Source organism: Perna viridis, chromosome 9 (genome assembly GCF_037379345.1).
Source record: "Perna viridis isolate PV_CMFRI_1.1 ecotype Kerala chromosome 9, ASM3737934v1, whole genome shotgun sequence".
In the NCBI taxonomy this organism is placed as follows: Eukaryota; Metazoa; Mollusca; class Bivalvia; order Mytilida; family Mytilidae; genus Perna; species Perna viridis.
The window spans coordinates 10,542,152-10,566,461 of record NC_142453.1 but is presented as its reverse complement, the minus strand read 5'-3'; the positions used below and the strand labels follow the sequence as shown (position 1 = coordinate 10,566,461).

Genomic DNA, 24,310 nt, shown 5'->3' with positions numbered 1-24,310 from the left:
TTTGAAGTTACACGAAATAAATTAATATTACAATAATTTCACCAAGTCCAAAGTTCATTTGTACATGGTTCACGTTTGAATAACGTACAAGCGGATCATATTCATGAGCATACAGTCCATAAACCAAATGGAAAAACTACTTAATCACGAAAAGTTTTGCTAAGAAGAATGCTTTCCAATTTCCTTGGCTTTCTTTAGTCCGTTTCGTTCCTAGTATGACTTCTCTGAGCTTATTTTAAAGTATAAGAACACGTGAAATCTTTTTCCTATCTTTACTTCCGAACAGTGTGAATATCTAGCCTAAATCTATAAGACGGCTTTAAATAGTAATGAATTATTTTTTCTTCTATGTCTTCAATAAATACTTGCCGTTTCTTCAAGACGTGTGTCTACAAGACTTGACATAGTCCAAATTACTGAAATAAGTTTAATATCCACTTTGGAGGCTCCTGATCATTTTTTAATTATGTCTTCAGGCACGAAACAATTTTTTTGTTCAGGTGTCTCGAAGACATTTTTGATTTCGGGATGTCTTCCAGACATGAGTCGTGAGACATCTCAAGACACAAAAAATTCGAAACCATGTCTCCACACGTTCCATTGATGTCCTAACACATGCGTCTTTATGTCTCAAGACGTCTCAAGATGTCTCAGGACCCTGCGGTCTATTTGATATGTAAGAGATATCTGAATCTGAAAACAAACAGTCAGGATTGTTCCAAGAATTCATTAATATAGATATATATCTAAGTATCTAAAAACAACATGTTTTTAGCATTTACAGTACGTTTGAGAAATAAAGAAAGAAAACATAGTAAAATAATTTACTTCAATTCAGCAAAATCCGAGAAAAACGAAGATTTAATGAATCTTTTTAAAGTGCATTAAAACTTAGTTCATTAAATCTGTAATTGTACACATGTACACTAAAATGTTTTTATTGAGTTTTTTGGTTTTAAAAGCATAATATAAGTATTTGATGACTGTACATTAAGCAAGCATTCTGCATGTGTTTACTGATCGTGCGTGTGGCACAAAAAAACTTCCCCTACAATATACGACTTTATCATCCGCCATTTACGTCTAGTTTATTGTTTGATACCAGACAAAGAAATGGTACCATATTTAGATACTATAAGAGTAATCATGGTAATAATTGAGTACTTCCAAAAATACATCTCCAAACATGAAGAATTTCTCCGTCATGTATGTTAATATTATTATGTATAAATAACTACAAAACATGAAGATAAACAACAAAGCACCAAGTTTTAAATATGATTTCGGTTACATACATACTTCTGTATCTTGTTCAATTAGCTGGGGGTGTATCATCTAGTAATATTCTTTGTCAAATGACATTTGTCCATACGTTGGATGATTCATTATATTGTGCAAGTGGGACAAGTTGAATGGTGTAATGTACTAAGGATTATATATTACTAACGTTGTGAACTATGAGTTATTATTATTAGCTGAATATATTTTTAATAAAGCGCTAGTGTCTGTATACAAATGATGTTTGTGAGTACAAAAAGCGCGGCATTTTCTACAAATTCTGGGTTTCATACGATCTGTCATTAAAAAGTGAAGTCTCAAATTCATTGGTTAACACACGAAAGAAAAGAAAACATTCATCTGACTGAAGGTGTTTTCTTTCGCAATAATGTCTGCAGTTCATAACTCGCTGACAACACAATTTTTCCGTTTTTCGGGAACTATTCTAGTTTTAACTACTAGTTCATTTGAATGTAAGTCAAATTTTAGTAACCCCGTTGTTATTGTAATTTAAGACTAATGGGAATCATGATGTTTATCGTATTTGGTATAGATTCAAGTTGCTTAATTTACTATTAAACCTTTAAACACTTAATTATTATTTTTCCGTTGTAAAATAAGCTAATGAAAGCCTTTATCACCCTTTCACTTTTATATACAGCGGTCTCATTGCAATTATTTAAATATTCGCAGACAACACATGTCCGTTTTTCGGGAACTATTCTAGTTTTAACTACTAGTTCATTCCCCGAATAGTTCGCCGCCTTTAAAGTTCATACCGTTTCCCATTTGTCCAAAAAAATTTAATTAATATATCACCACAATAATTCGGTGGAGTAAATGAACTATGATATAAACTGACGTGAACATGTATCTTCCTGTGTGGAAGGGTAGTCAAAAGAAAGAGTAAAATCAAATATTGTTTAAAATTCTTTTAAAATATGTAATATATGCTATTGAATTTAAGTGACAGGTGTTTCAAAAGAATGATGTTTTAAGTTACAAATGTACACAATTGAAATTTATTTTCTAATATTTATTTAAAATGGTAAGTTACTTTTTGCATGGTTGACGTTTGAATAACCTACAAGCGGATGCGAGCATCATTCAGTCTATAAACTATATGAAGGAGTAATCAAGGGAACCAAGGTTATAGTGGTAATCAAAAGAATGTAATCCAGGGACAAAGACCAGACATGGAAAACAGACACACACAACAAAGAACATAAAGTAACTAAAATCATAAATACAAAGTAACAAAAGTAAATGAGCAACTCGGACTCCACTAAAAACTGGGAGTATGGACCAGGTGCAAATAGCAATAAATTATGTTAAGAAGTTTGCTTTCCGTTTTCTTTGAATTTTCTTGTAATATGGTCCTTTTTGTTCCTGTCACGACTTCTCAGGGCTTATTATAACGTATTTCACCACCAAAAAACAACTTTTCGTATCTTTACTTCAGACCTATGTTCTAACTGGTCAAAATCTATAAGACGAATTTAGTAACTATGGATTATTTCTTTTTTGTTTTAATGCATCTTGAAGACATGTATTCAAGACACACTTGTCGTGTCTTCAAAATGTTTGTCTACAAGACACGTCTTCAAGTAGGATATAGCCGCAATTACTGAAATAAATTTAAAGCCCATTTTCAGGGCTCATGAACTGTCCTGACATCATGTTTTCCAAGGGCAATTTTATTCGTGCATCTAGAAAACATTTTAGATCTTATGAATGTCTTCAAGACGTGTGAAGACACAAAAGAATCAAGGCAATGTCTCAGGAAGTTCCACTTATGTCTCAAAACGTTACAAGACATTGATATCTATTTCCTATGATCCAGTATCTATGACATGGATGCTTTAAGACTGCTTATGTTGGGAAAACGTGCTAAAGATTTTCCCGCCATTTTTTCATAGATCATTTCAACTAAATTTGACCTATCAATATCTTAAAAAAACAAACTTAATAAAATTTTGGTGGTTGTTTCTTGAGATGATGTGGTATAAGGACTTAGATAATGGCATAAAATATCTGCATTTTGTTCATGTGCAACACCTTCTACAAATTTTGCCTGATTTTTAAGCAGAGAAGCACTAAATTGCACGGAAGGAGTGTCCTACAGATAATAGGTTTAAATTGCCTAATGCTAAGGTAGAATGTAAACAAGAACAAACAGGTTCTATGAAACATAAGTTATTCAGTTAAAACATCAACTACTGGTATTTCACAAATTAGAAAATAATGGTTGCCATTCATAAATAGGTCTAAATGCATTTGGGTATAGATATAGCTCAAAAATATCACTTTGTTGTAATAAAATTAGAATTGTTCAGAACATTGCAAAATAGATAAATATTTGGAAAAGAATGTTGTGTGGCATTAGTTCATTGTATTTACGTTATAATGTTGCCAGCAATGTACGTCATTTAACATAAAAACTGCTGATAATTGCAAATGTGTTTTTTCGGACATATTGATATCCTGAAAACTATGTCCCCAAATAAACAACTTCATATTTCAGATATGATACATAATGTAAGCTATGTAAAAAATGAATGTTTTTCACTTAGATATCCACACTAATTCTTTACCAAATCATTTGATTAGAAAGTACCTAAATAGTACACAATTGACTGCATATTTGAATGTAAGTCAAATTTTAGTAACCCCGTTGTCATTGTAATTTAAGACTAATGGGAATCATGATGTTCATCGTATTTGGTATAGATTCAAGTTGCTTAATTTACTATTAAACCTTTAAACACTTAATTATTATTTTTCCGTTGTAAAATAAGCTAATGAAAGCCTTTATCACCCTTTCACTTTTATATACAGCGGTCTCATTGCAATTATTCAAATATTATTTCGTTTTATTGGAATAAAATGGGGAGGTTTGAAACGCTTTTAAATCTAGAATTTATCCATCATTTATTTTGAAATCCCTATTTCAAGTCAGGACCATTGCGGCACTACCTAATCCGGTGGTGTAATATCTGATTTGTGAGATTTGATTTTGACTTGACTTGATTATGGACCGGAATAGTGTCCGATATGTATTGTTACACTTATTTTACCAAGGAACTTTTTTAAATATTTCTTTAGGCCAGCCACTGCCAGACAATCTACAGATGGTTACAATGAGAGTACATTCGAACACTGATTGCAAAGACCAGTGGAAGTCTGTTTCTGATGCTGCAATTAATGCTGGCCATATTTGCATAGGGGGAACTCCACCAGACACAGATAAATCATCATGCAATGTACGTTGATGGATACTAATATAAATGAGTTAGCCTTTGTTCTGATTCCTCTACTCAATGTTCTATTAGGGAAGATAATTGCATTTATGGAAAATGTAAAAATTGACAATGCAAAGAACTGTTCTAATTAACCAAACAGGCAAACATCAAGAGATTATTGCAATAAAGAAAATGGACAAAAACAACAAATAAAACAATCGAAATAATACACACAAAGTAATTGAACAAACCGAACTAGACCATAAACTGAACCTGGTGCACCGGTGGGATGAGTCCTTCTATTTTTGACCTTGACAGACAATTTTAGATGTTAAAATGGTTTGATATAGTTCCAGCATTGCCAAACATTTTAAAAGATTTTTTTTGCAAATGTCTAATTGTACAAGTAAAGAATATGCATTGAATGAGTCTAAATTAAATTTTCAAAAATCCTTTTACTCATATGACAAAACAGATCTCTTATATAGTAATACCATAAAATTACATGCTCTGCTCTGCTTTTAATCGGCATTTGCAAGTATAAAATTAAACAAACAAGACTTGCGTGATTACTACAATAGATAGTGAAATATTTAAAGCATTACACTTTTTTTTGTCTTTCAGGGTGACAGTGGGGGCCCAATGACCTGCGAGGTCGGTGGTAAAAAAGTCCTGGCTGGGGCAACCTCATGGGGCATAGTTGGATGTACAGGAAATTACCCAAGTGTCTATACGAGAATTTCACACTTCAGAGGATGGATCCGGGAAAAAACAGGAATCTAAATAATGAAATTAAAATTCTACAGGTTAAGTAGTTAAAAAAGCAGTAAAACCTGTCCAAACAATACCCCATTTTGACTTTAGAATTGATTTGGTGTAAACACGTGTTGGTTTACCGATTTGTAAAATATATTTAATCTAAAGAGACTTTTAGGAGTTTCTTGTTTATACACGTTTCCGGATTATCCTGGGTTCGGTATAGATGATTTTTTTAAATAAAAGAACATATGGGAGATACTAACATAACAAATCATGACAATATCGTTTCGGGAATTGTCTCTTCTGTCAAAAATTTAACTCTCATTATCTTCATTTATTATATATACATTTAGCGCTGATCTTACTTCCTGACTTTTTTATGAGCAACTCGGAAAGTGTTTCTGGTATAGCAGAAGACGATGTGTTCTTTGTTGTGCGTGTCCATGTCCCTGGATTACATTCTCTTGATTTCCGATAGAATCATGGTTCCCTTGATTGCTTTTTATAGTGGACAGTCCGAATTTGTGGATGTAAATTATTAGATCCTCAACCTCTTATTCTACACTGGACAATTGTGAAGAAAATTTTTACTTTTGTTTTGAACATACATGTATGAGTAACTTATCTAACCGGTAATTGTTGTAACCTGCCGATGCAAAAATAGGAAGCCAATCATGTGAGACTCGAACTTGCACCCCTGTGACATCTATGGCAACACCGCCTGCACAAAGTTCAGCGCCCTAGACCACTCGGCCAGCTAAGCCAGCGATACAAGTTCGAGTCCCGCGGAAGGAACGACCAAAAATTTGCATCGCAATTTTGACAGTTGTAACATTGTTGGAAAATTTTCAGACCTTTCTATACGTTTACATATCTTCCCTGTATCAATTTGATCCGATGGAGCAATGTAGCGAATAGAGTCGTCACATTGTAAGACGTTTGTACAATATTGATTTGTTGTGACATGCATCATTAATTTTGATCCTCTATCCTACATATTAACATCTAAATGAACTGTCCTGTACTACCATACATCGTGTACTAAGTTACAGCCCTAGATTAATCCTACGAGGAGGAATGACTCGGCCAGCGAAAGCTATATTTTATATAGCCTAGCTGGCCGAGTGGTCTAAGGCGGTGAACTTTGTGCAGGGGGTGTTGCCATAGATGTCACAGCGGTACGAGTTCGAGTCCCTCGGACGGAACGACCAAAAATTTGCATCGCAAATTTGACAGTTCTAACATCGTTGGGAATTTTTCAGACCCCTCTATACGTTTACTTATCTTCCCTGTATCAATTTGATCCGATGGAGTACGGAGACGTATATATATATATATATAGTACAAAGATTTTGTATTGTAAATCGGCAATAGATGGCTCAGAAAATCATTTTACATTTCCTTATATATATATAGGAATAAAATGCACTATGTGCCATCTATATCACAGGAACTAACGGGTCTCGAAATGGACAGTCTCCTTAAACGGAATAGCCCGATATTTTCTTCGCTCGCTATTGTCGTTGTAACATCAGATTCTGAAATACACAATGTAGACACAAACACACAAATTTAAACAAAATAAAGAAAACAAGAAACATGTGACCGATTTAGTAATAAATGTACCCCTCTTTCAATTACTATATTAGGAAAATAATCATAGTTATATGTAAACAGGACAGGAAGTTGCGATGTTTTCTGATCCCACCAAATGGAATACCAACAGGAGGAAATTATTAAAATTCGAGGCGCTTTCATGCGTAGTTGCCGCGAAAAGTGCGAAGAAAAATATAAAGTCAAAAAATAAACTAAGTTCCCAGTAAACAGGACATTATTTTTGAATTTTCTGAAAATATATTCAGCCATATGGTATACCTACAGAACAAAAAAGTGATGAAACTTCAAGCCGATTTGATGAGTGGTTGTTGACAAAATTGCTACGAAAATTCCAATTTTCAAAAATATAAAGTGACAAAATAAACAAAGTCCTCGGTAAACAGGAAGTTGTTTTCGTATTTTCCAAAAATCTGGCATACGGACCGTTAGAATGCGATAAAATTTCATGCCGTTCTAATGAGTAGTAGCTGTGACGTAACAAAATGTCACCGACACACGGAAAAAACGGACAAAGGTAAAACTTTATATACCTCCTAGCAGCTAGTTGTTTTCTTCGACTACTAGTGAAAACGAACAGAAACATCAGGATATGCGTGGAATTATAATATCATTTGCAGCAAGCAATTTGGGAATAAATGTGATATTAAAGTTTAAAACTGTGTATCCCCTCTCCTTTGCAGTGCGGATATGCATTCAATGTCTGGTTGGTGTCCCTGGATTCCATTCGTTTGAATTCTGCTAGAATCTTGGTTTCCTTGGTTACTCTTTGGCTTACACTACTCATTTAAATTATCATCAAAGGATATTCGGGCCTAACATCTCTGCAAAGTATAGATTGATGCCAAACAAAATATTTGAATAAAACAATGATAAATGGAATCAAATCAAATATTATTTGTACGCATCATTGGCGGTGATTACATTTGTTGAAACATACTTCCAAACTTATACCATACACTGCCTCTATGCCCCATCATTTACTTCTTTTAATCGAACTTTTTCGACTTAAACTTTATATTTTAAATTTTTTTAACTTATACACTATACTCCCCATTAAGTTCGGTATGATGTTTGCGTTCTGTCTAGTGACATGGCAGTTATGCTAAGGTTATCTTACATAAATTCTTTAAAAATTGTATGGGAACTGAGATGATGATGTTTTGAAATTGTAATCATGATACAATGAATACAGTCTCTCTGTCATCATCTTTATCCGATTTATGTAACAGTCCTTATACGAATCATGCAAATTCTGTAACATGTTATGCTCCCCATGAAGTTGCACATTTTTGTTCTGGGCTTATGTTGTTTTTTAGGGTCTATACGACGAAATATATATTCATTCATTACAATCCATTTGCTTTTACGAGATAATTCACATTGAAAATTCAATGGATTTTTGTTTCAGTGTCATTTATAGAGTTATCTCCCTTCATTTTGAAATCTATAATACATTCTCTGTAATTTATATCTCCTATGAACAGGGGTTATATGAGAAGCCACATGTTATATTTCAGACTATTGTAGACTACAATAATTATAACACAATACCAAAAGTAAATAAATATGTAGGTTTGAATCTCAGTGTGCATGATTTTTAGCTGGAGTACTACTTAAATTTCGACCAACACTGCAATACAAATAATTACAAAATAAAGTTTAGTAGATAATAAATTCGAAACCTTCACGTTAGCTTAAACTATAATATAATTTAAGATGCATTGATATTATTAAACTCCACTTAATCTGATTTTCATCCCTTGAAAGAAAAATAACCATGAATATGAACGCCTTTAATCAGAAGCCATCAGTTGTCATTTGTTTGCCAAAAATATGACTGCTGAAACCTGCTCCTGATATGGAAGTACAATGTAATCTCGTATCTTGCTCTTTTATGAAATACGACAACAACGTCACGGCGTGTAACCTCTCCATTCAAATATGGTCCTTCTGGTCACGTCGTTACGGGAGATTTAACCATTATCGAAAACGAATACCTGCGTAATAGTCTTTCTAAAGGTCCCAAGTACCGTGAACCACGCTCCATAAATTGGAATTATAACTTTAAAGTTCTTATGGATGCCGTCGAGGAGTATGCAAGAAAATGGATAAAAAGAGAACAAGAAGACATTGATTCTCTGTCAGAGTGGTTAAAGGCCGTGAGGTCTTTAATTTTGAAACGAATGAAAGTCTAAAGTAGGTCAATGAATGCCAAGGCTACATCAGTTTTCAAAGACCCCGATGTCGCAAAAACATTGCCTATTATACATGACAAATATGTTGTCGAACCAGCAGACAAAGCCCAAAACAACATTGTTTTTTGTCTGCAAAACGTTTTATATCCAATTTTTATTATCAGAGGTAGACGTAAAAAACAATAGCAGTGATAAGACCTATACTGCTACCACTCTTTCTAAAGAAGAGATTGTGGAAAACCATAAATCTGTGCTATCCTCTTTTGGTCTATCTACCAAGGACGATAACTGTGATTTACCGTCTATGTACTGGATTCCTAAACTTCACAAGAATCCATACAAACAACGTTTCATAGTTGGATCTGAAAAATGTACCACCAAACCTCTTTCAAAACGTTTAACTTCATTACTCACAACTGTCAAAGAAGGTCTGCAGTCCTACCACAACACTTGTTACTTCTGTAGTAGTATTAATTCAATGTGGATCCTGAAAAATTCGAAAGATCTTTTGGAGACAATCAGTTTAAGACTATTATCTGAATATAATAGCATTAAAACCTATGATTTTTCAACACTGTTTACTTCTATTCCCCATACTCAGTTAAAATCCCGACTTAAAAACATTATACACCGTTGTTTTTTCCAAAAAAAAATGGTACACCTAGATACAAATATATAGTTCTCGGTAGAGATTCCTCAAACTTTGTAAGAAATAATTCCAAATCATCTTCCAAATATACAGAGGAAGATGTTTACAAAATGCTGGAATTTTTAATCGACAACATATTTGTCCAGTGTGGTGGACGAGTTTTTCAACAAACGGTCGGCATTCCAATGGAAACAAATTATGCTCCTTTACTTGCTGACCTATTCCTTCACTCTTATGAGGCTGACTTTATAGCTGATCTGATCAGAAAGAAATAATATCGTTTGGCTAGATCCTTCAATCTAAGTTTTCGCTATATAGATGACGTATTATCTTTAAACAATCCTAATTTCAGGGATTTGATACATCGCATCTACCCAAAAGAACTTGAGATAAAGGATACTACAGACGCTATGAAGTCAGCCTCATATCTTGACCTACACTTAGTAATCGATGGTAAAGGAAAACTATTGACCAAACTTTTCGACAAACGTGATGACTTTTCATTCATCTGTTGTAACATCCCCCCAGCACCTGCGTATGGAGTGTTCATATCACAACTGATTCGTTATGCCAGAGCTTGCCGAAACTACGCAGACTTTTTGTATCGCGCTAGAACTCTAACAAATAGGCTTCTGGAACAGAATTATGTTGTTTCAAGATAGAAGTCATCAATACAGAAGTTTTATGGTTGTCATCATGAACTGCTGGATCGTTATGGTGCATCCATCTACACCATGAAAACTGATTTATTTATAGTTTTTCTTTCCTAGTTTGTCTAGCCCGGACTTGACTTTTAATGAGCACTTCGGCGGGTGTTTCTAGAAAAGCAGAGGACGTTTACCCTACCATTGTACCTGGTCCATGTTCCCAGTTTTAAGTGGAGTCCGAGTTGATCATTTGCTTTTGTTATTTTTTATGTATGATTTTAGTTACTTTATGTTCTTGTTGTGTACGTCTGTTTCCCATGTCTGGTCTTTGTCCCTGGATTGCATTCTTTTGATTACCGTTATAACCTTAGTTTTCTTTATTACTCTTGGACACACATATTACTAATATAACAGACATTTATTTATTTTATCAGTATAGCAACTAAGGTCATGCATTTTTATAATCTGCTTTATGACACGATTGCAATGTTCAAGAAGATAATTCTACATGTGTAGCATTATACTAGAAAATTGTATATGCAAAAATTGTAACGGAACTATAAATCTGACACGGTACGATCTGAACACATTATTTAATTCAATTTATGACAAACACAAACTATTGTCACAGAAATTATTATTCCAATATCCGGTAACGCAGATATGTTTTTTTCTAAACTCGAGGCTGATTTTTAGTTGATCTGATCCGAAAGAAAAAATATCGCATAGCTAGATCCTTTAATCTCAGTTTCCGCTATAAAGATGACGTATCATCTAACAATTCTAATTTCGTTAAACTTGATGCATCGCATTTTACCCCAAAGAACTTGAGATAAGATACTACAGACACTGTTAAATCAGCCTCATATCGTGACCAACACTTGGAGATCGATGGTAAGGGAAAACTATTTAACAATCCGTTCGACAAAAGTGATGACTTTTCATTCAGAATTGTCAATTTCCCTTTCAACTGTTGCAACATCCCTTGACTTCTTACAGTTATTCTTCTTGCTACAAGATTAAAGCCATCACTACAGAATTCTTATGGTCGCCATCATGAATTCGTGGATCGTTACGGTGTATTCATTTGCACCATGAAAACTGATTTGTTCATCGTGTCATATGTTTCCTTTCCTCTTTCGTCTACCACGGACTTGATTTCTTATGAACAACTCGGCGGGCGTTTCTAGAAAAGCCGAGGATCCTGACCCTACATGTACCGGTGCACCTGGTCCCTGCTCCCAGTTTTCAGTGGAGTACGAGTTGCTCATTTGCTTTTGTTATTTTGTATGTATAGTTGTTGCACTTTTGAGATCAAAACTTATAGATTTTGTATGAAATTAGCACTAGCAAAAATGAAATTTGATACGGTACTCACAAGATTAAACTAAATACAGCTATTGATAGCATACCAAGTAAAGACATCATTGGAACAAAGACTTTTAAAAACATAGGTTCTACAATGAACGAAATATAATATCATTCAATGATATACACGATGAATGAATTTTGCAAATGACAATTTGGTGATTCGAAGTAATTCTGACCTTTCCATGTAAAATACGATAAGACGGAGAGAAATATTCCGATTATCAATAGAAATGTTATAATCAATTGTAAGTTATATTCTTAGTATGCAAGAGTTTTGATGTCAAATGACCGGAGGGTTTAATATATTTTATTTGCTTAAGGTTTTAAACAAGGTTCATAGGCAATATCCATGTAGTAGTCCGAGTATTTTGGTATTTTGAAAAGGTTTATAAATGTTGCTTCAATATTTACGTCACCATTTAAGTCGTTAACATCGTCGATAATGTAACTATACCAGTGTTAGTGGTCAACAGGAAAAATTGTAACATATGTGTTTCATAAATTTCTTGGTTTTTCCCACATTTAAGAGCACTACGAAAAACATGTATTTTCAATTGAAATAAAAATATATAACTATTTTCCATAAAGATGTTTGTCGTAAATCAAAAGATTATCATATGATTTCAGTCATTAAAGGCAAATATTGTCATTTGGGCTGTCGTAAAATATGCTGTTCCATAATTTTCTTTAGAAAAATTAATATATTAATATACTGGTCCTAAACATATCTTGATTTTTTTCCTTTGCCTATTCTACCTCATTTTTAAATCCGGATGATTCTTTGTAGGTATTATTTGAGTTATTTAATGTTCTTTGTTGTGTATTGTTTTCTTTATGTCAGGTTGTTATACTTGGATTATATTTTTTTATTACCGTTCGGTTGCTGGTTTTCTCGATTTACCGTCCTATAACTTATTATCGTCTAGAAGATTTTATAAATCTTCTTTCTACAGTTTTCTATCTTTTCGAAACTGCTATACTTATCGTTCTTATATATTTTTATGCGATTTTGTCTTTTCCATTTATTTTTTTTTCTTTTTGAGGGGTTTCTCTTCAAATTACCGGCCCTTAATACATATTCAATGCGTCGACATATTGCTACTTTTATATACGAATAATTGATGCACCTGCCGTTTCAGAATGATCCCGTTCCGATGTTGATTTCCTTGTATCATCCAGTGTTATCTGTGAACTATCAGTAGTCGTCTGTATGTGTTTAGTCTTGATACTGACTGTTTCCTGTGTTGCGAGTTCTTGTTTGACTGCTATAACTTCTTTTGTCGATTCTGATATCGAACGAGCCAGTTGTCGACTTACTTGTTGTAATAATATCACTTGTCACATCTACTGAAGTGCTTGCTTTATCAAGATGAAATGTTGGTGTCACTATTGTAAACATATCCCTCTTTGTAGTTAGATGGTCATTTGTCGTTTTACCTGAGCTGGTACTGGTTGTTGTATCAAGATCACCTATTCTAACAGATTCACTCGTCATTGTTTGTAGGTAATCCGTCGCAGGCAAACGCATATACTCTGAAGAATAATTTATCGTTTCTGTTTTATCACTGGTCGTTGGTATTTTATATTTAGTTGATATAGGTTGAACAGTTGTCTTTGATGACATTTCAATCGTCGACGTATGCATGTCATTTGTAGAAAGTCGATCACTTTCAGGCAGTTCAAACGTCGTAAAAGGCGGAGCAATTGTCGTTGTCGTCAGACTGATCGTTGTTTTAGGATGAACTGTTGTTGTTGAAGGTAGATCAGTGCTTGAAGGTGCGTCACTTGTATATTGAAGGTTATTCGTTGTTGTAGACGAAAACTTCGTGGTTGTAGGTGAACCTGATATTGTTGGCGGAACAGTCGCCGTGGCAGGTAGATCACTTGTATCTGGTTGGTCATTTATTTTTGTCCTTAATAATGAATATATTGTCGTTGTAATCTGTTTACTTTCCGTCGTCGTAAGATCATATGTCGTTGCAGATGGATCACTTGTCTTTTGTAAATCAGTGGCTATCTTTATCTGAATGCCCGTCGTTGTAAATGGTACACTAGTCCCTGTATATGGATCAATAGATGTTGAGGGCAGGCCGCTTTTTGTAGGTGAATTAATGGTCGTTGTATGACGATTATTTTTGCTTGTAGACAGAAATATCTTTGTTAGCAGAACGCTTGTCGTATTTGACGGCGTATTCAAGATTGTTCTAGTAAAACTACTTGTTTGTGGTCCACTTGTTACTTTAGGCGGAACTTCTGTCGTTGTTGGTGGATTACTAGTCGTTGTTAATGAACTCATTGTCGTCGTGATCGTATCACTAGTTATTGGTAATATATTTCGTGTCTTTGATGTCAGATCACTTGTAGATTTTATCGAATCACTCAAAGTTTGTCATTAAAGGTGGATCTCCTTATGTTGCAGACTGATCTGTAATAATTAAAGACTGATTCCCTATCGCTGTCGGTTGCAAACTCGATATTGTATCTGGATTTCTACTTGTTGAAAGCAGACCAAACGAACCAATTGTGGTGAGATCATTTGTTATTGTAAGCGACCATCCCGAGGTATTTGGTTCGGGTGGTTTTGTAGACGGATTTTGTGTCGTTTTTGGATCAGTATTACTTTTTCCACAGCTCGATTTGTTAGTTCGACTTGAACACTCGTCTATCCCGTTGCATTCATTGGCAGTTTCACATTGTCGTACATCTTTGCAAAAGAACTGTCCTTCTGTGCACAATCCGGAATCTTGATTGGGACCTTAACGAGATTAACCTAGACTTAAGCAATCCAGATGTTATAATGATATCAAATAAGCAAAATTTTCATTAACAATAATCAGTACAACTATATCCTGCTCTTTGCATATATCTATATTTTATTATTTTCATACCATTACTTGCATTTTAGGTTCGTCTTATTTTATCACTGCTAGTTTTAGCCTTGTTTTAAGATGCTAATTCGTTTGGATAATATTGACATATTTGATATTTTTATTCACGTATTTAGTTACATTTTGAATTGTTTAACTTTGTTGGCTTGTCTATTCCTATTTGAATGAATGCAATACAAATATGAAATCATATCAATGGATCGGCTAAATTACGCAACGTGCAAGAGATGGACATGTAGATGATAAACGAAATATCTTAAGTTTTTGAAATACACGTTCAAGCTTTTTCTCCTTACATACTATCTACAAAAATGTCAAATGGGCAGTTTGAAAAGATATACATAAAAATCAGCTAAGAACGCTGTCAAAGAACATCCACGAAACAATTTCAATACTGAGTCATTCTTGTCTAATGTGTTATAGACATTTAGTTGTTTGATTACAAAATTGACATTCAAGTCAATGTGTGATCCAGCAATTTGCGAAAATAGAACCACATATAAGCTTCTACAGTTTATAGTATATTGACAGTTTTTATATATATTTAAAATAATAATGTCAGTAGTATAATTCTTATTGATAATTATGTTTACTTGTTTCTCTAAGTTCCCTGTGAGTTATCAACTACTTCATTGTTTTATTTAGTGTCAATATATACTGGGGTACTCCCATTCCGTTGGTCAAAATAATATTCGTCCGATCAAGTTACCGATTTGACCAAACGACGCTAATGTTATTCATAAAAATAAAATTCAGACATTCTACTTCCTCTTCTGCAAATTATGTTATGTGCATGTCTTTATTTAATTACTACACCAGTGACTGAAAGTCGAATGTCAATCATTCGCCATTATTGTTGTCGTACACCAAATCCGTGAATTTCCGGTTCAGAAATTAAACAAATATGGGAAGCCATATGGGATACAATACATTTCCACTAAATAGAAGTATGCTAGTATTGGATTTATTGAAAAATATAGTGCTGGACAAAAATAACTTTATAGAATATGTTTTTAGTCTATTTAAAGAGAAATATTTATATGTGAGAATTTAAACACTTCATTATGTAAGGCAAATTATGTAAAAATGATGTTTATCTTATTTCAATTCCTATTCAAATAATAATTTGACTGAAATTGATTAAGAATTGATATCATTTAGAATATTTTAGATTACTTAAAATTGATATACTAGGTGATCTCAATTATTAGATTATTGAAACTTGCTACTTTTTAATTGATAAATATTTAAATATTCTTATGTAAGTATTTCATGCAACTTATCAACTTATTTTTCATTTGGTAATTCTAACTTAGAAAATAAAATCATTTATCCATTTGAACAACTTTAATAAAATTATCAGCAGCAAAAAAAAAACAAACAAAAAAAAAACAAACAAACAAAAAACAAAAAAAAAAAAAAAAAAAAAAAAAAGCAAACAAACAAACAAACAAAATTTTCTAGTGTTAAATATTGCTTAACTATTAATTTCCATTGAATCTTTCTAAGCAGAATGTTTTTGAGATGAGGCAAACTATGTTTGATATTTTAGTTTGTCAAATCCTCAGAAAATGTTCATTATTTGTTAATCTGGCTTTCCATAGTTAATTCGTATGACATATGACGTATTTTGGTCACGTGATTGTTTTTTGGGAAGCTTTGCAAATGGCAGACGATAAATCAATATGGATAGATTGGTTTCATGCGTATTTTCTACCTTTCTAAAAGGGATTAAATGATATGGCATACAGAGGTTTTGGAAATATTGGAAATACTTTTATGTTGAGCTTAAAATTTGAAAATTACTTGGAATACCGGCAATCTGATCTTTCTTGTTGTTTTCATGAAACCGGCCTGGTTCAGTATCGGCAACCTCTGACCTCTGACTAAAGCACGTGCAATCAGCTCTGTACAAAAAGGGATATTAATAATACATCGGATAGAGGGTACAGCAGTATAAAGGTAAATTGTCAAAACTTTGAATTACTTACATTTGTGTTCATCAGATGTATCCATATCATCACAATCAAAAGAGTAATCGCACCTCAACGTTATCGAGATACATTTAGATGAGTTGGTGCATTGAAACTCATCAACTGAACAATTGTGTGCTTCCTAGAATATAAAACAGTAACATTCTTAGCGCAGTTTGGGTAAAACATTACGTGATGAATTCACGATTGCATATTTTACAATATAAGATACTCATCTCTTTTTAGGCTGTGAAAACTAAGTACATATGTTTTCGTCTTTGATGTCGAGAGGTTAAAGTCATTTATAAGTGTAGTAGTAAATATTGACATAAATACACATTGCTGTGGTAACAGAATGAAAAAGATATATCTGAGTTGAAGCACAAATCAGGGTTGCCGTTTTAAGATGCTGTACATGTAAAAATCTGACAGATTTTGTGATATGGTTGGCACAGGGTAAATTAGATCCCGCTGAGTTATTTGTTTAATTTTTATGTTTAAACTTATGTAATCAAATAGTAAAAAGATTTTAAAGTTTTCTAACAAAGCGACCACACAAAAATAAGGATTTAAGTCCCCCCTTTTTAATGAACTGTAATGCTTTCTATGTATTTATATTCTTTTTAACTGTGCAGTTAATCAAAAATCAGCATTCAACTATGACAAAGGATGTCTTTTTGGTATGAAATGAATCAAAATATTTTTAAAACAAAATTTCTCATGTGCAACCCACTCCCTGGTTTAGCATGGACATCCTCTTAAAATTTACAGCCACATTCTATGAAATATCAAGCACATTAAAACAAGCACAGGAGGAACACGTGCACAGAGGTTGAAAATAGGCAGAACTAGTTATACCTCTTTCAATTCATTTTCTCGCAAGTTAAATTCCTAACCTTCGAAAGTAGTTTCTTTGAAAACAGAAAAGATGATGCTGAGGAGGGAACCTAATAAGACGGGAAGCTAAAATATTCGTGACACTTAAAATTTTCGTAATAAAAATAAACTTGTTTTACGGTTTTCTATGTGTAAACGGTTAACTACATTTTATAAATATATCCATTAAATATCAACTTTTAATTCTGACTTTTACAAAATCAGACAGGGTCAATTTTAGGTGCGCCTTATTGTAACAACCAGAAAATGTCCTGTGGCGTGAATCATTATCTAAAAATATATCTTTATGCAGCATATTTATCCCTGATATTAGGTCTTATAATGTCTACTTTGCACTAAGAGGATGGTGTTAAAGTAACGTTTTCTTTGGCATTGTATTGATGTTACAAATTTGAAAATAAAACGATCGAGTCGTTTTTCTTTTTTTTCAAGCATTATTCTATCGTTGGTCGAACATTTCAGTAACAGAAATAATGAGGTTTCAAGAGATGCTTTGTTACATTTACAATTTATATTGACGGAGTGTTCAATGTAAGACCAGAACTATGAATGGCCTAAACATATTCTGCCGGAAGTGATGAAATTTGTCGACACGAGAGTAGACGATTGTACAAGTGCTGATCATGAGGCGCTGTTTTGTCTTTTAATACGTCGGCGTTTATGATTTAATATTAATCAATTTTTTAATAATAATTTAGAAGTTATTGGCTCTGTGGATATGTATTAAGCTTTCCCTTAGAAAAGTATCAAAAATTCTCCTTACCGAATGAGATTTCACTAATAGCAATATGACGGTGCTCCTAGCTTTTGTGTGTTAAATAAATAGACTATACTAGAAGTTGATATAAATATGTTTCTTTATCTTAGACAAGAACTTACCACAGGTGTTGAGAAAGCAATAAATGAAAGTAGTAAAATGTACACTGTTGTCCACATCTGAAAATGTGTCAAAGCAAAACAAACAAACAAAAAAACCAAACAAACAAACAAAAAAACCAAAACAAAAAACAAAAAAACAAAAAAAAAAACGAACAAACAAACAAACAAACAAACAAACAAACAAAAATATTCAAACATACACACAGACAATCAAATCAATATAGATGGATATAATTTTTCAATTGTATATCAAGACATTATTTCGTTGCATTTTAATTTTAAATTGTAAAAGATTCAAATTCAGCATATTGTTATTTATCTGAAAAAAAAAATAAGTGAGACCAGATTTCTTACGGCCCTCTCTTGTGGCATTCGGAAACGAAAAAAAATGTATTTGAATTTAAAGTATTGAAAACCATATAATACACACTTTTTAGTGAAGAAGATACGAAAATACTGAACTTCGTATAGGAAGTACCGAAACATGTGACTTCCTGTCAGACTGATATGAGGCCCACCGTGCTTCAAGGAAATGATTTATTTCGTACGAGATGCAGTAATGAAGACTTGCGTAAAATAGGATTTTCAGTAATGATGCAATTATAAAACCCGCATAATTGTAACATACATAGACCATAGCAGTATAACCCCATCCGGCTATTTTGTAAACATACAACACTAATTAATGATGTATTTGAGACATATTTTTGTCTGTTTAGAAAAAGATTAGTGCAGCGCTAGCTCATGATTAATGAAATAGTGAAGGCCGTGACGAGTAAGTGACTAAAATTGGTGAAAGCTGAATTTTCCAAGACAGAAAAAAACATATATACAGAACTGTAAGAAATATACACTATATAAAGCTCAATTATTATGTTTTTGAATGAATGTATGGTTAACAGTTATTCATTTAAAATGTTATCCAAAAAGTAAAAAAAAATCCCCGAATCTAAAAAACAATCATTGAAAATTCCTCGAATGTGCGGAGTTCAACACAAAATGATATTGAACGGCAAGCCTTAAAGGTTTTTTTGCAAACAGGCATTATTTGAAAGTCTGATGGTGCAAACAAAACCCTACATGTTTGCTCAATCAGAACTGCAATTTCTCATTTAGGTGGAATAAATTCCTCCCCCTCCGTGTTCGGACGATATAAGTGAATCGTATTTATGGAAGTAATTGACCATTAAGTTTATGTTGATTATGATAAGTCATAAACAATAGTGCACTTATTTATAAAGGACGAAATTTAATCTAATCTATTGAGAAAAAAAAAACGTAAAACGATAAAAAAATGAACATAGAAAAAACGACAACCACTGGACTACATGGTTCTGGCTTGTGAAAGGTATATAAAGTACGTGGATAGATTTGTAAGCTCTCAGGAGGGGTCCTCTTTATTGGGAAAGTGGTGGAATAATAAAACAATAAAACGAACTAAAACAATTGGTTGAATTCGGATTTAACACTAGCTTGGAGTCGATACAGCATACGGACACTTAAACAAATAGGACAAATGACAATGTTTCTACCTCGAAACGGTACTCGCTTTTTGGCGAGCTAGTTCAAAATTCAAAAGTAAATGATAAGCACACCTTATTTACAAAACACGAAAGTATCAATAAAACTACGTCCAACATAGTTTATTGAAAATACAGTATAAACTGTTTCAGTAAAACAAGGTCTTCATGTGAGTGCCAAAAACTGAATTACATGTAACACAAGCTAGTCTAGCGAGTAAAAAACCTACAATAAAATCCAAAAAGCAATTTAAAAAAAAGAAAAAAACATTTTACAGTACAATAAATGAAATATCCATTGTGCTATGGTTAAATGTGGTTCAATGTCTACATATTTTGAGTTTGTACTAAATGATGCCCCGATACACTGATACACAAAGTAATTCAACATATACGTTTTGTTTTACTTTGTCGTTTTAAGTCTTAATAAACAGTTATTCAGTTATTGTGTGTTTAAAATACTATCAGGTAACTCACACTCACAGGATAATGTGTTATTTGGCATAGAAAATACATTCTTACTACTACTAGGCTTCTAAACTTCTACTGTTGATTTTATCAATTGATGCTAGAAATATGTATCTTCTTACGTTACAATATTTATTGAATCTGCATAATAGGTTTTTGTCAATTTGCTTCCTTAAAGACAAATCACACTAACCAGTTCTGACGTTAGGAATTTGGTGACATTTTAATGGAATGGTCTCATGTATAAAGGCATTGAAATCCGCTTCTAAAATATAGGTCACCGTGTTTTTAACAATGTTATAGCAGTTCAAATATTCATAATTGTCATTTTCCGAATTCAATTCAGACGTCTCTGATCTTGCCAATATTTCTACGAATGACATATGTCATACACCAGTAGATTAGAAATTGTCTGTATTTCATTCATAAAACATTAAAAACAAAATATATTGAATTTTATCCGCCTAAAAAGAACCGTTTATTGTTTCCCGCCAAAAGAATAACTAACTTTTGAACCATATTCACAGTAATCTGAAATAGTTCTCACGTTAAGATTTTTCCAAACGCGCGGTAAGAAAAGGTATTCATTAGCTAAAATTATAAACTCTTTAAAAAGTGGAGGTCTCCGATCAAATAAGAAAGTTAATCACATTTGTGTACCATTTCTGCAGAATTTGTTTGGTTATTGGACGTTTCTTACTCCAACTGTTATGTTGGATGACGTTATGTCATAGTCAGCGACGGAGCGTCTGTAGAGGAATTAGAATATTAATTAAAACGGCAATACAAAACTTGACTGTGATGAAATAGCGGAATACTAAAAGAATTACGACTGAAGAACAGAAAATTGGGCAAAAGGCGTTGTATACATAAAACTATTTTGGTTGCATGACCGTGCCTCTTCGCGTGAACATGTTTTAATTCGTATTCATATTTTAAGTTACATGTACCACAATGTTTATTTATAATAATTCAATAGCGAATGATTTATCGGGATCTAAAGTTCAACATTTACAAATAAACGTGGAGCGTTTCAATAGTTAGACGTAATATTTTTACTAGCCAATAGAAAGAAAATATCGCACAACAGCCGCCGGTGAAGTATTTTATATGTAAGAGAGTGCACCTTCCATAAGTACTTGTACAAGTTTGTGTCTTCTTATGGCGTACTTTGAGGATTGAAATTTTCAAGAAATAAAAAGGCATTATCTATTATTGTCCTAATATTTTTCGTTTACATTAAATAATATTTCGGCGCTCTATGCAGAAGAAAAAAAGGTTTCTAAAAAAATGGCAAGACAGAAAATTTGATCCTAGAATCAAAGCAAATAAATTGGCAGGCCATACTTGTCGGTAAACATACATCCTGATTGTCAGGCTATATTATATTTCCAGTGTTCCTACTCTAATACTGCATACATTTTGTTGGCAAATGGACGACAATCAATCATGATTTCATACCAAAAAAAAATATCCTCAAATTTCAAGGGAGGAGCATTCGCCGGCTACGCCCCTGGAATAGATACTTCACATGAAACTTTTTCTACATGTTTACCTCAGTAAATGTATCAGCAAATTATGTTTTATTTGCAATGATACGGGACTATCTTTAATATTCATCAATTAAATATCTTGTCGGAATTAGGAAAACTAGCGCACATTCTCAAAGAAAAGAACATTTTTCAATATCTCCCATCCGATCCTCGCTAAAATGTTTGTTAATCAAATTGGCATAAATCCATCTAAAACTATCCGACAATGCTAATTATGTTTTTTTTTTCAATGTCTAAGTATTAGTTACATTTAGTATAAATTTCCTCGGAATCCGTTGTGAAATTGTAGTCGTGAGTTTGTGTAGGACAGACGGACATACGGACGGACGCCTGGCATTTACAGAAGATTTTGCAAAGTGGCCCTTGAATCTCGACGTCATATTGCTTCTACAATCAAAGGGAGATAAATGCCAAAATGCGACGTCACAAATTGACGACGATATAATAGTTTGCGCCATAATATGCGCATAAACAGTAGTGTGATTTGTCTTTAAGAGTATTCAAGGGAACATGTTATAAGCATTTTGTCTTAATTTTTTGGTTTGAAATCTGTCAACAAACGAACAAGTCCTAATTTGAGATTTGTTGGAATTTAAATTGTATTCCGTTTTCCCAAAAGACTAGCAATTTGTGTATACCGTTCCAGTAAAGAAGAATATTTCCACTTTCTTTAATGCCATTCTTATTTACAAAAGGAGTTTGTTTTACTTAGATGAAGGTAAAATGTTTTATTGAAGATTAATGAGAAATGACCTTATTTGTTTTGGCAAACGCGGATTTATGTTGCTAATATACATATCTATCAACCTATATAAGTGTGCAAAAATCCCTCTAAAATTGGGATAGTGGGTTGTTCTCTGTACTTACAAGGGTAACAATGAAGGTTTATTCTAATATCATGAATATCAAACTGAAATTTTGAAAAAATGACAAATAATTGCAGCAACAACTATTGTATGCACGCATAACTGCTGAATTTAAAATCCATTCAAAGTCCATTAAGAAATCAATTCTTGCACGTCCTAACGCTTGTGGGATTCTAATGGGAACAAGTAGAGCGCTGCTACTCCCTAAAATATTTCTTACACACATGACTATTTAGTTGATCTGAATCAAAAGTAGGAACATCATTTAGCAAGATGCTTTGAACATTTTTTTTTCTCTAAACAATCCTAGTTTCGTGGATTTTGTACATCACGTGTACATCAACCACAAAACACTTGAGATGAAGGACACCACAGGAATGTTAAGTCAGCCTCTTATCTTGTTTAATTCTAATCATAAGATCCTTATGCTTATAGCCGTTTAAGATTGATCGAGAACGTCTTTTCCAGAAAGTTCATACTTGCATAAACTTCGCCCGATCTTTATACATGCATGAACACCAGTCAACTTGAAACCAATATGGCGGCCGTGTAGTTCGAAAGAATGCGGCAACGATCTAAACGGCATACAATAGCCATAAAATTAGTTTATTAAATCCGCATTGATTTTACCGGTACAGTTTGTTTACAGAGAGTAATTTTCAGCTCGGGGAAAGAAACTTATAAATGCTTAGAATATCTAACTACAATTCTTCGCCCAAAAATTAAATTGTCTCAGAACAAGATTCTATAAATACATGTACCGGTTCCACACATTAAAAGAAATAATTCCAAAATGTCGGGATGGAATTAAAAGAATTAAACCATGCATGTATGAACGTCCGCAAATAGCTATTTCATCCTATAATCACTCATAAATAGCAGCGGAAAGACAAAAAGCATGGCCAAACTATTCGACCATCGAAATAACTTCACATTCCATATTGTCAACTTTCTTTTCATCTGTGGCCAAGTCGATATCCCATCAGCACCTGCATATGGTTTTTTTTATATGACAACGGATATGGTTTATCGAATCAACGTGGTAATACCGTGCTATACTTTATACAATTTTGTTCATTGAACATGGCTATGTAGCTACAGGAACAAAGTCACCACTGAAGACTATTTCAGGTCGTCATCATGAACTCGTGGGTCGTTATTATATACAATTTGCACCATGAGATTCGATGTGTTTACGGTGTCATTAATTTCCTTTTTTTCTTTTTTTCATCTACCCTTAATTACTCTTTGATACACATCGCTTATTTGGTAACGAAATAAAATATTCGGAGATTTTTAATTTCAGGGTTTTGCTCACACTTCTATAATATCTTATATTAATTTGAGGTGAATTTATCATTTACTGATTTCTGATTTAAACAGCTTACCTTGTAACTTATAGTATAGTTTTCATTGTATATTTCCTGTCTTATTACGTGTAATTAAATATTCCATGACATAAATTTAAAGCCTCTGAAAGTTAAAATTCCCAGCTCCGTAAACAGATG

The 24,310-nt window shown here is 33.1% G+C and overlaps 2 protein-coding genes across 6 annotated transcripts in view; one reads left to right on the top strand and one right to left on the bottom strand.

Annotated features, from left to right (window-relative positions):
• The window catches only part of LOC148606651 (fibrinolytic enzyme, isozyme C-like), a 15,000-nt gene extending 9,552 nt beyond the window's left edge, over positions 1-5,448 (top strand). The window contains exons 6-7 of the mRNA XM_088545907.1: positions 4,384-4,541; positions 5,145-5,448. Coding sequence (XP_088402033.1) covers positions 4,384-4,541; positions 5,145-5,303 — 317 coding nt within the window. The 3' untranslated portion in view covers positions 5,304-5,448. The remainder of the gene's footprint in view (positions 1-4,383; positions 4,542-5,144) is intronic.
• Positions 2,402-24,310, bottom strand: LOC148606650 (uncharacterized). 5 transcript variants are annotated; one of them, XR_015915297.1, is made up of 5 exons: positions 24,191-24,310; positions 16,638-16,761; positions 12,886-14,513; positions 11,766-11,844; positions 2,402-6,817 (listed from the first exon to the last, which is right to left on the bottom strand). XR_015915297.1 is itself a non-coding variant. In XM_088545901.1 (3 exons), exon 3 carries the CDS (start codon positions 14,052-14,054, stop codon positions 12,975-12,977), a length of 1,080 nt encoding a protein of 359 aa, XP_088402027.1. In that variant the 5' UTR covers positions 14,055-14,513; positions 16,638-16,761; positions 24,191-24,310; the 3' UTR covers positions 12,780-12,974. The 5 variants fall into 5 exon arrangements, 1 of the variants encoding a protein (XP_088402027.1); XR_015915296.1 differs by lacking the exon at positions 2,402-6,817 and having other exon boundaries at positions 11,657-11,844; XR_015915299.1 differs by lacking the exons at positions 2,402-6,817; positions 24,191-24,310 and adding an exon at positions 18,396-22,523 and having other exon boundaries at positions 11,657-11,844.

Excerpts from the sequence above, each read along its gene's own strand:
- LOC148606650 (XM_088545901.1), bottom strand. The coding sequence starts at position 14,054 with ATGAGTTCATTAACAACGACTAGTAATCCACCAACAACGACAGAAGTT.